Source organism: Psammomys obesus, unplaced genomic scaffold (genome assembly GCF_907164565.1).
Source record: "Psammomys obesus unplaced genomic scaffold, mPsaObe1.curated_primary_1811, whole genome shotgun sequence".
In the NCBI taxonomy this organism is placed as follows: domain Eukaryota; kingdom Metazoa; phylum Chordata; class Mammalia; order Rodentia; family Muridae; genus Psammomys; species Psammomys obesus.
This window is the reverse complement of record NW_026590809.1, coordinates 8,517,330-8,535,537: the sequence shown is the minus strand read 5'-3', so window position 1 is coordinate 8,535,537 and position 18,208 is coordinate 8,517,330. Positions and strand designations below refer to the sequence as shown.

General features: G+C 42.3%; 1 protein-coding gene across 2 annotated transcripts in view; it reads right to left on the bottom strand.

The window, feature by feature from the left end:
• The window catches only part of Large1 (LARGE xylosyl- and glucuronyltransferase 1), a 512,199-nt gene that overhangs the window by 375,469 nt on the left and 118,522 nt on the right, over positions 1-18,208 (bottom strand). For both annotated transcript variants that reach the window (XM_055609116.1, XM_055609114.1), the window contains one exon: positions 15,547-15,734. In XM_055609116.1, the coding sequence (XP_055465091.1) occupies positions 15,547-15,652 (106 nt within the window). In that variant the 5' untranslated portion in view covers positions 15,653-15,734. The remainder of the gene's footprint in view (positions 1-15,546; positions 15,735-18,208) is intronic.

Here is an 18,208-nt window from a genome sequence, read left to right as displayed (position 1 = left end):
CCACACACAGCCATAGCCTTCTGGAAAACATCAGTCACAACCTGGTTCCTGGAAAGTGGGGAGGCGAAAGGTTATCACCATTGCTCAAAGGCCCTTTTCGAAGACTGATCCTAGTAATTGATGGGAGAATGGAAAATTCCATTCTAAGATGTACATATGAAAATTTGCAGTTTGAAAATGGCAAAGCACTCCAGGAGAACTTTTGATCAGTACATTTTCTATCTAAGGTGACATACAGGGAAATAACTAATTGTCCCAATATCTATGGGTAACAAAGCAAGAAGGAGTAAGGTCTAGAATCTATCCCATTTAAAAAGTGAATGAACCTAAACTCAAACACAGCACAGATTAAATTTTCATACCTTACTCCTTAGCTCTCAAACTTGAAACAATTACTGTTCCCATTTCCCTGACTGCTAAATAAGAAATGTGTCTGGGCCTTATAGGGCAGCTCTGAAAAACAAAGGAGTGGAAGTGAGTCAAGGTGGTACTTGGTGCTTGATGCTCCCTGAACAAAGTTGCTGATTGTGTGTGTGTGTGTGTGTGTGTGTGTGTGTGTGTGTGTGTGTGTAAAACTGTAAATACAGGTTCCAAACATGTGTGGTGGCCAGCATGTGCGTGGAGGCCAGAGGTCATTACCAGATATCTTCCTCAGTCCCTATCTGCCTTACTTTTTGAGAAAGGACCTTTCATTGATCCGGAGCTTACCAATTTGGCTAGACTGGCTGTCTGGCCAGTAATGTATGGGAATCAACCCATTTCCACCTCACTCTCCAGCACCAGAAGAGCAGATGCAAAGCTGACTTTTTACATGGTTGGGTACTAGAGATTCAAAAACAGACTCTCATGCTACCATAGTAAGTGCTATACCAACTAAGCCATGAAGGAATCAGTCCCCTGCGGCCACCAGGGAACAGAGGTGTCATCACCTGAACAAGCAGACTCAAGAGTAAGTAAGAGCCATGACTCACACTAAGCAAAACATGTCAGCTGAATCTTTCAAGGGATCTGAAGATAGTCCCTAAGAATTATATAGCATAAGCAATTTACAGAGAAGTATAAACCATTTACATCTGAGGAATCTGTGTAAAGACCAAAGTCTTGCAGGCAGAAATGAGGTGAAAACTGCAGCATCAAGAGTGAGCAAACAGGCACTTACCAGTGCTGACATCTCTGTGCTGATCAGAATGACATACAAATGGGGTGACTGAGATAGGGAGGGGATCATAATAAGCCATTCAGAAGCTTCATTTTATCCAGGTCAATCTTCAACAATTTGGCCAGAAAACAAGGATAACCTAAGTTGAGGCACTAGATTTGTCCTCAGTGCCCAGGATGAGTGGGAATCAAAACACTACACAAATGTCCTAGGACATTCTTATCCAGCAAAGGCAGGATCCAGAGATACAGATGACCTCCTTCCAGGACCGGACTGGCTCAGTCTCCTTGTACTATGTACAGCAAAAGAAGACAAGAGCAGGCTGCAAAGGAAGAAACTCTGCATGGAGGAGCAAGGGCAGGCAGGACAAGGTGTTAGCCTAGCTTTGCATATGGCCTGCCTAGTTGCCTGAGCTCACACTACTCCTTAACTTCTCTTCAGCCACAAGCCTTCTCACAAGGGAACAAGTTCTCCTTCCACCTGCGTGGTTGGCTTCCTATATTTACCTGGTTCTTTTCTAACACACCACTTGTCAGTAAAGTATGCTCAGTCCACCCAGTTAAAGCAGTACTTCCAATTTGCATGCCTGACCAGGTCCTTCACCCTGTCTCGGCACCATCTTGCCACCATGCTTTAATAATCATTGTTGTTTTGGTGCAGCATGAATGGGTACATGCCTCATTTCTCTCTATCCACTGGGAGATAAGTTTAATGAGAAATGGGGACACACTTGGGTGTGAGGGCTCTAGCCCCGGTCCTGCAGTGATGTCTTGCTGTACTTGTTAAATGAAGAACCTTGGGAGATCTACCTCATAGTTCTGAAGCTTAGTGGTGGCATCAGAATGGATACTGTACAGCCTTGATAGACAGCAAGTAGTGTCCTTCCAAATGGACTGGGAAGCACATATTCAATAGGCCCACAATGGTACCCACAGGGCCAACAGGAGGCTTCCCTCATCTTAAGCTCTCACTACCATGACTGGATGTGTTCCACTCAGGAAATTCAGATTCCTATAAAATGGGGGGTCTGCACTGCCCCCTGCTGGAGTCAAAGAGCAGAGCAGCCATGCTTTAAAGACCACAGTCTACAAAGAGGTATCTGGCACCCCCAGGATTCTTATCTCTAACTTTTGCTCCATTGACTTGCTGAGGCAGTTTTGCTTGAGAGCATAGCCAGAACATTCAAAGGAGACCTGTCAGTTGAACCAGCATGAGGGGCTGTGAGGCATGAGGGGCTCTTTTGCTTCCCGTCAAACAAGAAGCAGCACTCTTGAGTTTGGAGTTGGAAATCATGGCTAAGACAGGTGAAGCATCAGCTGAAGATGTACAGCATTTCAAATGAAGCACAGGGACTAGAACCAGATATGTCAACACAGTCACAGCCCCATCAGACTTCTTACAGTCTCTAAAGCTCTTATATAACTGGTTCTTTAAGTGGAGTAATGAAATTTTCTCCAAACATGGCCACCTGGCCCACAACTGACTGAAGGGACATTGGTGACTACAGTCACAGTGTCTCAGGTCCTCCCCAACTCTCTCTAAGAGAGTGCTAACAGCATCTAGAAATACACATGGACGGGAACGAATGAAGAGGAAAGCTAGCAGAGTTTTTCTTTCATTATTACTAAAGGATAAAAAAGTGACAGAAACATGGGTGAAAAAAATAATGACAGTCTGCTTTGGAGGTGTGTGCAATTAAGTTATAAGAAGGTTCAGGGGGCTGGAGCTTGATGAGCACAGAACCCCAGAGTGGTCTATTTACTTATACGTAAAACAAAAGATTATTGGACTAGGTGGATTAACCCTTGTATGGTAAAAGGGCAACTAATAAGAGACCAGAAAAAGAAGCCGGTACCGACTAGAGAATTCTCATAATAACCTGGAAATTCCCAACTCTTGGCACTGGAATGCTAGAAACTGAAAGCATAGACCAGCAGCTCAGTACCCAGTGACCTAAACTTATTTGCATGATCCTAATTTTCATGGACCACATTTGCTGGCAACTGCATAGCTAACTTCCCTAAACTGTACACTGGCCAATCTAGACTGTATTTCTGAACACAAAACACATCAAATGCAAGAAATTGCACAACGTAGAATTTTCTCTAATTGAGAAAGTACTTCACACACAGAGAGACACACAGACAGACAGACAGACAAAAGAACACCTTCCTTGCAGGCCAACTTTACTTATCTAGTTATCATCCAGCCTGTTACCCTTTACAGCACATTCAATATTCCAGTCTATAAAAAACTCCTATTCTAGTCTACAGAGTAAAGTCATTCCCCACCTGTCAATTTCTTCCCTAATACCATCATAGTAGACTCCATGGCACCATCCGTTACATTCCTCCCTGGGGACATTCTTGCCTTCCTTGAAAGTACAAGAAGAGAAAAGAAAACAAAGGTTTGTCTATTGCCCACTGTTGCATGTTATGCTGGGTTTTGTAGGCTTCGTATCAACTGTTATGAACACAGAGATGAGCACATTGTGTATACACTGTCACCATACGACAGAAAAAGTGTCACTGATCCACACTCAGGCCAGACTGTCCCTTCTGAAGCATATTTACCTCACCCATTGAAAAGCTCTTGTGTGGTTTTCAACGGTCTCATCTGTTCAGGGTGCTGGCTTGCCTGGGTGGTTCCTAATGTCTTTTTCTGCTCTTAATTGCATGAGCCCACAACAGAAAGAAAATGCAAGTTTCATTAAAGGAATAATTGAATTTTCTGCTTCTGCTGGCTTATAATAATCCTGCTAGCCAGAGGACATGCTTTGCCTTCTCACCCAAAATAGCCCCTTATCACATGTCTTGTTTGTCTTGTCCTTGTCTGAAACATGACAGTGATGACTTTCAAATGACATCTCCCAGTTGCTTCTGTGTATCAAGTGCTTGAGAGACTGAAACATACAGATTCTTGGCAGACAAGGTCAACGTCCTCTCTACTCACTAGTTGGTTGCCTTGATCAAACACTTCAACAGCCCTGAGACTCAGTATCTTCTGCTACAATGCATGAAGTGTGTTGAGGAATAAAGATATTTCACAGAATGTCTACAGCCCAGCACCAGGTAGAGGGTAAACCAGTTTCCAGCTCAGAGCTTAACTAAGCCAGGCAAGATCAGTAAGTGGCATAACCAGATAGCAAAAGCTCTTTTACCCACTTCTGTTTTACATAAAACATGAGTTACGGGTAACTCAGAGAATGATAGAGCAGAGAGACATTCATAATTTAGAACATCCAACCCCCTCAAACAAACAGCTACCACTCAATCCCAGCTGATGGCTGCAACCATACCATGAGGGTATAGGTTTGGTAGCTCTACTGATTTTTGTTGTTCCTGTTTTGGTAAAAGGAATGTCACATATCCTGGATTCAACCATTAGCAATGGGTTTTTAAAAAAATGGTAAAAACAGTGAGCAGGCCAAACTGCTGTAGACCACACGCAGGAAAACTTTCAGGAGCCAGAGATGGAAAAGATTGCTGTCATTCTGATTATGCTGAGAGGCTGGACAGTATGGGTCCTTCTCAAGTTTTCATATCATCCACAGTAAGAACGTGCTCTCCTTCCCAGGCAGATATGTGTTTACTGACTTATGCAGATGGAAACATGTATTAGTGAATATAATTTTGCTGTCAGGCATCAACAAAAGGAATCCATTGCTGGGAGGAATACTGGCTTCATTTCAAATTGATGAGACCGCTCATTCAGAAGCAAGGTTTTAGAAACAAATTTCAGATCTGGAAGTCAACCCTGTGATCAAATCCTCAGAGTGAGGGTATTCATGCCAAGAAGGAACAAAGCCTGTGTGCTAAAAGCAAAAGTGTTAAACATTAATCCCCAAAGAAAAGTTCTCCACTTTAAAAGCATTTGAATTTCAAAGTTAAACAGTGACACAGACTCATAAATCCCAAAGGTCAATAAAATCCCTCTCATCTTGAACAATGAAAATTGTATAAAATCACTTCAAATTCAACTACATGTTTAACTATCTAGGTTTGCATAGGAGTCTCTCCCCCTCCCCCGCCATGTGTGTGTATGTATGAAGGGGGTTGTGTGTATGTACATACCTATATGGATGTCAGAGGACAATCTCCTTGTTCTTTCCTCAAGTTCCTTCTACCTTTTGAGACAGGGTGTCTCGCTGGCCAGGTATTTAGCTGATACCTGTCCAGGGAGCTCTGCATTGACTCTGACTCCTGTCTCAGCATGACTGGGATTAAATATTTGTGCCACCAAGCAGCATTTTATGTGCATTCTGTTGATGCAAACTCAGATCCTCACACACTTGCCAGGCAAGTGCTTTGCAGAGTGAGTGCTTGATTTGCATAGGTTTTTAAAATAAACAAATAAATAACATACATAGCAAAGTAATTACATCAAGTACAAAATAGTAAATTATCACAAAGTGACACACTTGTATAGTTGTTACACTAGAATTCACACAACAATGAAACTTGAAGTTACTATGATTTTTTTCCTATATGTGCATATACAAATTTAATGTCTTTTTTCATCTTAACTCAGCACTTCTCATGCACTGAGGCCATAACTTTTGCAGTTCGAGAACAAATGAGTATGTTGTAAAAACTAGCATGCCTCCTTCTCTACAGTTTCACGGATAGAAGATTCATTCTTACTGTACACATCAGCAATGTTGGCTTAAAGGCAACACTTCCAAGCTTTCTTCTAGCCTACCCAAACTGGCAGCATCACAATTCCTGTTTGGCACATTATTAAGAACAATAAAAATTAATTAAACGAAAGCTGTGTGATTCTGTAATAGTCAGAAAAATCAAGACTTTGAAAACGCCAATGAATGGGTAATGCATATAATATGGATACCAGGGACCAAAGAATGCTTCATATCCTTGACAGGGTAAAGCGAAGAGCAACATACTGTATCACACTTCAAAAATGATGATATCTAGTTAAACAGCATATCACCATGTAGCCCTCGTTGGCCTGGAACTTAGAAAGATCCACCTGTCTGTGCCACCTGAGTAATGAGAACTTACGGTATACTGATACTATGGCCTATTTAATATTTTCAAATGGGTTCTTGGGAATAATTAAAACTATCAATAAGGCAGGCACTGTAATACATAGAAAACAGGCTTTTTGATTCCATCAAGGGTCTTTCAGGAAGTGCAGTAATTACTTCGGGGTCATTTTCTCTACAGCAGGGCCCATGTTATTTTAAGATCAAAAACTGGGTACAGAAAAAGCAGATATCATCTAAGCGACCATCTCATAACTCATAAAATAGTGGGATTCCACTACCCTTAATGAAATTCTTCCTTAGCTCAAGCACCTGCAAGTTCACTGTGTCCTGCAGCCTGAGAGCTGTTTAGCACCAATCCTCTTTTATATTCTCGTTTTGTAGAAGATTTTGCTTCAGCTCAGCACTAAGTCCTATTATCTACTAGCTGACAAAGCTCTTCATTTTTTGATTTAGTAAAAACTATCAGTGTAGCTTTTATATCACAGTTTGCATTTCATTTGCATTTGGCATCCTGTGTTCACGTACACGGTAAGATATGAGGATAGACAGTCCATAATATGCTTAGGAAGTGACACGCTGGAGTCAATGGTGGGAAGGCTAAAACAAACTTCGCTGCTATCAAAGCTGCCCCAGGCACCGGCCCCAGGGGAGAATAAAGTCAAGTCTGTACAGCCGGACTCAGGGAAACCTGCGAGGAGCCCTCGGCCGAGAGCAAGGCACCACACATGAAGCTGCACAATTAGTCAGTCACACTTCGCAAGCTCTCACCTACCTTCTCCGCCTCCTGTGCCACAGCCTATGTGTTCTGACTTAACAACTCTTAGTTCTCATTCCAACTCTGCAAAACAGTCCGATATCAGGACCCTTTGCCTTTCTGTTGAAATTCACTGGGATGGCTGCCAAACACGTTCAGTTGGGAGGCTTTTAGAAACGCAAAATGTGAGTGCAGGCTGAAATAAGCTCAGGGATAAATGCACTACACGTGTTCAAGATAATGGGTATAAATGATCTGGACTTTGCATGCTCTGGAGACATCTGCCTTCAAGTAACACCCACACCCTCCCTGCCCTGCCTATCTGGTCAAGGGAAGCAACTGCACTGAGCTGGTTACAAGTTATCACGGGCAGCAGATGTGAACATCATAATGAATGCCTTAAAGTCTCTTTCTTCCACAAGCTGTCAACTCAACAAGAGCTGAACACCTGCCCCAACAACAACAAAACTGCAAATAAAATCCACCAGGCCCATGAGCGAAGGTAGATCTGGAGAAAAGTAGCAGGATGGTCTCAAATCAAATGAAGGTGTGCCTGGGAACAACTGCTCAAGTCCATGAGTCAACCTCATCACCACAATGAAAGATAGGCTGCAGTGATGCGTCCTGAAGTTTCAGTATCACAGATGCTCACCACACCAGGAACCAGGAATTCCTATCCCTCTCCCCAGGCAGGAGAACTCTACAGAAAGTTCATACTAATTCCAGGGAGGAAGGTCAGGAGTTCAACGGCATCCTTGACTACACAGGAAGTTCATGACTAATCTCAGGTGCATGAAACATCAGTGTATAAAATGAAAAAGAAAAACTGCAGTAAATGTATAGAAAGAAGAACCCTTCTCAATAAATAATTATTATGGACTCACAAAGAGTTAACATTGGGTTGGTCACTGGTACTAAGATGATGAATCAAACAGGCCTTTCCTACAAGAAAGTCAGAAGCACAGAGCTGCAGAGATCTCGTAACAACAAATTCGCTTCCTATATGCTGGTCACAGTATCTCCCTGTGAGATCAGACACTGGGAAGAAATGACAACAAACATGGACACTGAAGGTGCTGTCTGAGAAGAAGCACAGAACAAACAGAACAAAACTGGATACAGAACAGAAAGAACAGAATGAAACTTAAAAAACAAAGTAGTTTTCTCAAAGAGGTCAAGGAGGCGGTAGAACCCCAGTGCACACAGAAATGTTAAGTTTCAGGGGAAGGGAAGGGATAGCAAAATCACTGTGAGGTCTAGGACTCAAAAGTTCAACCAGGAGACAGTGGTGAGATCTGCCAGCACTGGGGGTCAGAGTGAGCTCATGCACTCACTCACTCCTTCACTTAGCGAACATTTGAAGACCAACACTGAACACGAAGACCAACTCTTCTCCAGATGCTGTAGCAGCTGCAGCCATCACGTGTCAGCAATAAAGACATGTGATGGCAAGAAGGAAACCAAGAAGCTATGAGTAACAAAGGGAAGCAGAGGGAGTAAGGGGAGCAGGCAGCCTAACGGAAGGTCATGAGCATTGAGGCTGAGATCCAAAGATCTTAGTCAGAGGATGATAGGACCACAAATAACTTGAGGTAGGAGCACAGCCGATAGAAGACAGCACAGGCCAGGCACTGAAGAAGACCAGGGTGGCCATACAGAGAATGGGCAGGGGATAAGAGCAAAGAAAAGAGTGGTACCCTGGGGTAGCTCTGGATACTCTCTGTACTGAGACAAGAAATGCAACTTTTGGGCAACAGACTGGAAACAAAAATCAGATTTGCAAGAGGCCAAGCCCAGGGTATGACATCTAAAGTATAATGAATATGAATAGTGAGGGAAAGTGATTAGGCCAAAGGACAAGTCAAGACAGATGAGGGCTGGAGATGCTCACTTACAAGATAGAAGAAAAAATGAAGATTAGCAGTGTGAAGTAAGAGGATGAGTTAGGTACCTAAGAGTTAATAATCAAAGAAAAGATCCCCCAGTTAGCATCTTCCTCCTGAGCTCATTTGGCCCTTGTCAAAGGGTTCCAGCAATGAAGAGCTCCATGCCTGGTGTTGACCTCATGGTTAGAACTGGCATTCTTTCTATATGAGTCAGTTCTTGATTCCATAAAGTTTACAAACTAATCCTGGTTTCATCCTTAGAAGCATATGATGTTTTTTTTTTTTATTTTAAATCACCTCTTTTTCCATTTATAGCTCTTCTTAATTACAAAAGACTCTAGTTGCTTCCAATTCAATTATGTCAGACTTTAAGTATAATACGCTTATATAAGGAATGTTAGTATGCAACCAGTATGCTTCATTTTGACAATACTGTTTCATGTTAAGGAGACTAAAGATGAGGGAGAAGAAGGACCATGCTCCAACTAACCAGCTATTCTGCCTGAGCTAACTTCACAGCCTGGGATGCCTCATTCTGCTCAGTGCTCTAGTCATATTGTGCCACTCCAGGTAATCAACTAATTAATCAGACTGTTTAACCTAAGCATCAGGAGCATCTGCAGCTCAGAGGAGATTTTGGGCTCTGCTCTCAGGAGACCCATGAAATTAACCAGAATTGAAAAATAAAAAAGCCCACTGAAAATATAAATCATATTTCCACAAATTCATGCAGCAACAGTCCATTTTCTATGGTACGCTTATGGCCAAAGCCTTAAGGGTATCAGCCAGTGGGATGTGGAGAGAACTGTGATGATTTGCAACCGAGAGAAGAACATATATATGTACAAAACCTCCTTAAAGAACACTGATATCTGCAGCAATAGGCACCATGCATCATGGAGAAGTGACTTTTGACTCCTGGTGGCCACTCAGTTTTCTCTGGAGTCTAGAGATCTTGGTGTCAGGTCATGAAGGTCATTCTAGATGATCAGTACTTCTTAGAACAATAAACTTCTGCTTCCAAATCACTTTGAGGGGCATTTCACACCCTTCCTGGACAGCTCATTACAGCCATGCACAGAACAATCTTTATATGAGGGGCTTGATATCTGACTTCTGGCCACATCCCTGGCCAAAGCTAGGAGTCATTGCAGCTGTCCATATTTTGTGTCCCAGTAACATCCCTGACTGGTTGTAGAATATGATCTTGGCATGCTGAGCCTCTGTGTCTCTAGGGTAAACATCTAAACTCTTTCCACTACTTCTTATACAACCAACTTGAGCTGACAATGTCATTCACCTATGTCTTTCTAAGCATGCTGACTTCTCCATAGACTATTTTTATAGTATAAAGACTAGGGGCCAATTAGTGTTTGGAAAGTGCACACCCAAAGTCTTTATCATTCTGCCTAGACATTTTTGCTACTGTGCTCATTTCACTTAGCACCCAGTGAAGGCCGTTTATGAGTCAGCGATTCAAGTTTATTCTTCAGGACTATGCTGGCACGTATGGCACACATACCCAATCTAAACATTACCTTTATTCTCCCATTTCTCATAATTTCCTTAACAGTCTTAAAAATCATTATGTCAAGGATGCTAGGCAGTCCATCAGCTATCGCTTGACCAGATTTTTTGATGTTTCTAATGGGTTTTTAAGCTGATACCAAATCATAACTACAGAGCTGCAAGCTTCCCACAACCTAGATCTCCTCTTTGCCATCAGGAGATGTTTTCCTTACCAGTCTCTGACCAGAAAAAAATGTATTATAGGGCTCACAGGTAACTATAAAGTGACAAACTCTTCCCTAGCGTCTGACTAGAGCAGCTGTTTTGTGTGTTGTGGTTTCAAGACAAGTAACCATAGGTAATCCATTTAGAAGCAATGCTCTGGAATTAGGAAGAAGAGAAGGATAGGATATAAAGTCTAAATGTCCTCCATGTAGGAAGAGGTATCTGCAGAGAAGCCAATGCACAGAAGTCAACCAAAGGAATGTAGGAAGACCTAGCCACACAAACATCATCTAGCAACTTGACCCAACCCTGCCTGCAGCCTATGCTGTATGCTTAACTCCTCTTGTATTAGTTACTTGTCTTGTTGCTGTGGTAAAACATTTGAGAAAAAAACCTAAGGAAGAAGAGGCTTACCATGGATCAGTTTGCTCAGATCCATCACAGCAGTGAGGAGTGGCAGCAGGAGTTAAGGGAAGATGGTCATGCTGCATAACAGCAAGAGAGTGCTGCTGTTCAACTTGCTTTCTCCTTTTTTATTCATCCTAACACCCCAGGTCTTTGAATGGTGCCACCCACCATAAGGGTGGTTCTTTCCACCTAAATTAAGACGATCCAGGAACTCCCTCATAGACATGTCTAGGCTTGTCCCCTAGGTGATACTTGATCTTGTCAAGTTGCTAAGCACTAACTAATCTTAAGAAATCAAAATTCTATAGTAGTATTAGACCTTGCATGCTACAGTACCAACGTGACAAGAAAAGGATGCAGTAGCACAAGTGAATGGTAGTTAAGGCCTAGACTCATGGGTGTTAAAGGTACTGAGAGTAAATTATTATAGAGTGGCCAGCATTAAATAGGATGCGAACTTCATCCCCTACAAGGCTTAATGAATGTCACAGAAGAGGAATTAGAAAGAACATAACAGCTGAAGAACAAGGAGCATGGCCATGAACAAAAAAAGTCTTATGGGCATGATATGGTCATGACACTCATGAATTCGTAACAGCTACAACTGCCTACACAGAGTACACACAAGACTGAATCAGTAACTCCATTCATAGATGGTGGAGGGGCTCATGAGGTCACCACAGAGTGCAGCTAATGACAGATGAATACTACTAGAGGAGAGGAAATCATTATTGTCACTGAAGCAGGCTCTGCTCCAGTGGAGAGCTTTTCACCCATGCTCTTGATATCTCTGGTTAAACTCAGGACATTACTAATTGAAAACAAAAACAAAACACAGAAAAGAGGGGCAAAGACTTGGTAAAAGAAAATGGGGGTTGGTGGAGACGAATAGACAGTAAGGGAAGATGGGGGGGGATCAGGGTGTCTATGATGAATTCTATACATGTACAGAATCGTCAAAGAATAAAATCTTAAGAATGAAAATAAAATTCTAAAATTCTAAATAAACCTCACTGTATAAAGACCATGAGGTATATAGTAAAATTCCAGCCAAACTCCAATACCTCCCTGAGGCCCCAGTCTATAGGTATCAGAATAAAACCTTGAGCTCTTGAATATAAGATGGGCTCCAACCTGACTAGCTTAGAGGTCTTGGGCAGATCAACAAATCTTTTATGCTGCATGCTTTCCACCTTTATAACTTGGGCATGTACTGCATCATAGGTAAGTCGTTAAAAAAAAAGTTTCTGCTTGCTTCTTGGGTCTGTTTCCTTGGGAAAACCATCTTCCAGCCCTTTAGCCTCAGGTAATGACTACAGGAAATGCAAACCAAAATGACTCTGAGAGTCCATCTTACACCCGTCAGAATGGCTAAGATCAAAAACTCAAGTGAGAACACATACTGGAGAGGATGTAAACCCTCCTCCATTTGCTGGTGGGATTAGAAACTTGTACAACCACTTTGGAAATCAATCTGGCCCTTTCTCAGAAAATTGGGAATAGCACTACCTCAAGACCAAGCTATAGCACTCCTGGGCATATACCCAAAAGATGCCCCACCATTCAACAAGGACATTTTCTCAACCATGTTCATAGCAGCTTCATTTGTAATAGCCAGAATCTGGAAACAACCCAGATGTCCCTCAATGGAGGAATGGATACAGAAACTGTGATACATTTACACAATGGACTACTATTAAAAACACGGAAATCATGAATTTTGTAGCCAAATGGTGGGAACTAGAAAATATCACCTTGAGTGAGGTAACCCAGAAACAGAAAAACACAAATGGTATATACTCACTTATAAACGGATATTTGCTATATAGTATAGGATAACCACACTAAAATTCACAGACCTAAAGAAGCTAAACACTAAGGAAGACCCTCGGGAGGATGCTTAAATTTCATTCAGAATGGCAAACAGGAGTAGTGGAAGAGAGGCAACAGGATGGGAGCCTACTATAGAGGGTCCTCTGAAAGGCTCCACCCAACAGGGCATCAAAGCAGATACCTATAAGAGAACTCCTGGATCTCTCTCTCTCTCTCTTTCTCTCTCTCTCTCTCCCTCTCTCTCTTCTCCCTCTCTCTCTTTCACCTCGTCTCTCTGCAACCCCCTTCCCCTAATAAACCTCCCACGTGGAACGATCTCGTGGTGTGATTTGTGAACCCGCCATGTAACCTTCACAGGCGCACTGTTTCCTAACATTGGTACATTTCCTAACACCAACCAAGGACCATGGATAAAGAAGACCTAAACCCCCTGCTCACATGTAGCTAATAGGCAACTCAGTCTCCATGTGGGTTTCCCGAGTAAGGGGAGCAGGAGCTGCCTCTGTCATGAACTCCATTGCCTGATCTTTGATCACTTGCCCCTGGTGATATGGCCTTACTAGGCCAAAGAGGAAGAGGATCCAGGCAGTCCTGATGAGACTTGATAAGCTATGAGCAGATGGCAATAGTGGAGACCCCCCCCCCTTTCAGTGGACTGGGAGAAGGAGATGGGGGAAGAGGGATGGAGGGTGGGATTGGGGAGGCATTGAAGGAGGGGCCTACAATTGGGATATACAATGAATAAATTCTAAAAAAATTTAAAAATACAAAAGAAAGATTCTGTACAATGTATAGCACATAGAAATGGTCACAATGCCTGTTGTTTATATTGTCTTTTGTCAATGTCAACATTGCTTTCTTAGCATTGTTATGCTAATTTTAAAATACCTTTACTAACTCTTTTGAAAATTTCATACAATGTACCTTGATCAGACCCACTCAACTCTCCTTTCCATCCCAACCCCACATATTATTATGCTAATAATACTAGTAGTTTTGCAGTATCGTCAAAAGCCTGTTTTCCTTTTATTATTATTTTTCTTTAATTTGGTTTGCTAGAGTTTTGTGCTGTGCTATGCTGCTCCGCTGCAGTTTGTGGTGTGGTTTGGTTTTGTAAACGTAGCATTATGTTAAGCCACATTAGGTTAAACTCAAAAGTTCTTCTGCCTCAGGCTCCAGAGTACTGGGGCTTCAGGCACAATCTCCATGACTACTCCTCTTTTCACTTCTGGAACTGAACTAGCCCTACACACCTCTGCTTCTTTCCTAGGGCCCGTCTCACGTTGACGCAGATAATAAACTTTCCTTCTAGTGTCGCCAGGATCACCATCAACTCACCAATTTCCCTCTAACCCCTCTATAGAAAGGAGTCCCTCACAGCCAGAGCAGTTTAATCTATTTAGCTCTTTTAAATGAAAATCTTGGAGCAGTCCAGGGATGTGACTAAGAGGAAGGGGACAATGACAGAGGTGTGACACTGGGCTACTGCCACAGTGGGATCTAAAATTCACAGCCTTTCTGGGGCTCAAACAGATGCTCATCTGTGAAGAGCACGTGCTTCTCTTTCAGACCCAAGTTCAGTTCCCAGCATCCACAGCAGGCAGCTCACAAGGATCTGAAAGCCCAGCTCCAGGGGAATCTGACAGGATTTGCCTCCTTGGGCAACTGCACATACTCATGCAGAAACACACACACCTACGCATAATTAAAAATAATAAAATAAGTCTTTAAATGAAAACCAATCACCTCTGTTCAGCAAGTACACAGTTCTGTCATCTTTATATTCAGCCTCAATAACCCCACCTCCAAACGTAGAGCCGAGTGCCTAATTAAAAGATAGCCTTGAGCTGTCGATAAAATTATGCACAAAGGAAATGTTCAAAACCACAGTAGTGGCTTTGTTGAGAGAGACTGTCATGTAATATTTTTTTCCTAATTCAATTGTGAGGCAAATTATACAAGGAAGTCTATACATCTATACCACCATCGCCTCCCTCCCTGAAACTAAGACCCAATCACCAACTATCAAGACACTACACTGCATTCAAAATTGCTGGCTAAAAAAATGGTGAGGCTTTTCTTTCCTGTCCATTTCATCAAGAGTGGCAGCAATGATCATTTGCTTTTATTTATTCAGGGAAGACAAGTCCTATGTCCCATCCCAAGCTCTTGTCAGTATGATGGATCATCTTTCATCCCCAGCGCTAGCCTGACAGCTCCCACAAACCTCTCCGCCAGTACCGTGGCTTCTCTATCACAACACACTCACCACTGTGGTGATGATTTGTTAATCTGTCTGTCTCCCCCATGAGACAGTATAGTCTAGATGTGTTATCTTTGTATTCTCAGCACTAGGTTTACTGACGTTGTCAACCAGCAAAAAACAGTCAATGTGTGAACAAAAACTTGACTAGACGGATCAATAAATGAAATATCTGGTTTCAGGAAAGCCAAGCCATTCACCAAGTTTCATCCTTCCCCCGTTTTCACACAAGGACTCTGTGACCAAACAGGCTTTGGCCATTTGTCTACCTACCCTCTGCCACTACAGAAACTTCTATTTTAGCTTTAGTCTAGTTTTTTTTTTTTCACTCTTCATCTTGCTGACTTCCGTCAACTACCTGTGGGATACTAGAAGTTATTTCTTGTGACAGGCAACATTAGTGCAATATTTTACCCACAGAACTAGATTCTTTCTGGGCCTCTGTAACAGCTTGTATTTCATTGCCTTTCCTCCTTAGCTTCCAATTGGTTTTGTTCTTACCTTCAAAGCTCCCAGCAAATAAGTAAATCCAGGTGATGGCTGGGATGCAGAGCAGAGTCAAAGAGGCAGCCAGGAATTTCCGTCTCCCTCTGCAGATTCCCAGCATCCTCTCAGAAGTGGCAATCTCTAATTCCAGTGTGGTGTCTCTGTGAAGAGCATGAAGTCCTCAGCATCTCTCATAATATTTTCTGGAAGGAAAAAAAAAAAAAAAGACAAGAGCTAAATCCCATCATGATGAGCCAGCAGATGGAGGCAAATTGCAAAAAAAGAAATATCCCATAGATCTCCAAAATAGATTCTCTGGCCCATGGCTTCTTACTCACCTTTTATCACAAGAGATGACAGATGATGCAATAATCTTGTATCTGTCAAAACTTAGGCATTTAAGTAAATGATGAGGTCTGTAAGGGCTCTCTCTCTGGTACACACACACACACAAACACAACATACACACACACACACACTTGAACATTTAACTAGCATCTACTATAAACAAAGTACTAACCAATTGTGCTATCAAAACTAGGACGTAGGCTGACTTAAAAGAACACAGTGACCAATTAACATGATTCCAAAAATGTGACAAGTGAAATTTATATGGACCACTGATAAAGGAAAGAAGAAAGTGCTAGTTGAACCATGTCTGGTCAACATGGCAGGCAGCTCCTGTGTTCTTCATACAGAAGAACATGAAAGGCGCCTGAGGCAGAATTAAGAGCACAAGAATGGAACCTTACTTAGGTCACAATATAACCTGTTGAAACTGGACTGTGGTCAATTGAGAAGTTAAAATATCTCAATTGGGACTGTCTTCATAGTTCCCCACTGTGATTGATCCAGAAAAGATAGAAACAATGTGATGAGATATAAAATGTGTTGAGAATGGACGAGAATTAACCCAACTTGGACTGGGATAAATGATCCTAAGACCAAGACAAAAATGGCAATGCTGGGTTAAAAGAAGAGAAACAAGGTTGACAGGGATAGAGAGTCCATGATATTTCACTTTAATATATTATAATAATTATATTACATATGTATATATGTATACAAACACACGCATACACAGTGTTTCTCACTTCCTGCTGCCTGCTGATCCTGATGTAGAACTCTCAGCTACCTCTCCAGCACTCTGTCTGGGTGCTGCCATGCTTCTCATCATGACAATAATAGACTAAAACTCTGAACAGTGAGCCAGACCAAATTAAATGCTTTCCATTACAAGAGTTGCTGTGGTCATGGTGTCCCTTCACAGATATAGAACAATGACTAAGAGAGAGTGGTATCAAGGACTGGGGTATTGCAATAGGCCTGACTATGCCTTTGTTTGGAGAAATGTGGCTTCTGGAATTTTGGATTAGGAAAGCAGTTGACTGCTTTAAGGTGGGCTTAATGGGCCATTCTGGTAGAAGCATGGAAGACAGTGGTACTGAGAGCGATTTGAACTGTGGTGGCCTAGCTCAAGAGGTTTCAGAGGGGAAGAATATTAGTAAGAGGCCTAAAAAAATTCTTGTAATATTTTGACTAAGAGTGTGGCTGCTTTATGGTCCTTTTCAAAAAAAAAAAAAAAAAGAAAAGGAGGAGGAGGAGAAGAAGGAAGAGGAGGAAAAAGAAGAAGAAGAGGAGGAGGAAGAAGAGGAAGAAGAAAAAGCAGCCACAGCAGCAGCCTGAGGCTAAATTGGAAAAGTTTTGGATTAGCAGCTTTGGCAGAGATTTCCAGACAGCCTACAATTGACTGTCTTTTGGTTATTAGTTTATGTAAATCTATAATGAAAATGAACAAGCTGAGCAAGGAAAAATGCAAAATGTAGTTTGAGGAAAAAGAGCACCAGGAAAAAGTTTAAAGAAAAGACTGATGCTAAACAGAATAATTGAAGTGGCAACCTTTCAACGTACAAAAAGGCATAAAAGAGAAGCAAAGGGTGGATGTGGTGACCTTTAATCCCAGCACTCAGCAGGCAGAGGCAGGCAGAGCTCTGATTTGGAGGCCAACTTGGTCTACAGAGCAAGTTCCAGAACAGCCAAACTCAGGCTGTTTTAGTCAGGGCAGGAACTCACACAGGTCAGGAACCTGGAGGCAGGAGCTGATGCGGAAGCCGTGGAGCAGTGCTGCTTACCGGACTGCTCCTTATGTTTTGATCAGCTGCTTTCTCATAGAGCCCAGCAGCACCAGCCCGGAGGTGGCCCAGCCCACAATAGGCTGTGCCCTCCCACAACAAATATTAAGAAAATGCTCTACAGGATTACCTACAGTCTAATGTTACGGGAACACTTTCTCAATTGGGATTTTCTCCTGAGATGAGTTTAGCTTGTGTCAGGTTGACTTAAAACTTGCCAGTACAACATCTGTGGACTTAGGCAGCAATGTATGACACCTGCTGAAATAACGAAATGTGCCCTTAGACAAATCGTGCACTTGGTGTAGGACTCCTTAAATATATCTGCTTAAAAAAACAGAAGTCTGCCAACCAGATTTATAATCTAGGAAACAAAATCTGCACTTTTCCTCAAGTAGGCCTCCCAACAATAAAGTGCCCTTCAGACACTCTCCAGTGCAAGGGAGGTCGGCAGCAAAGTTTGGTGTGGTAATTTTCTCTCATCTCTGTCTGAAGGAAAGACCACAGGTGCCTCATACTTCACACTAGGTCTTCAATTACGTGTA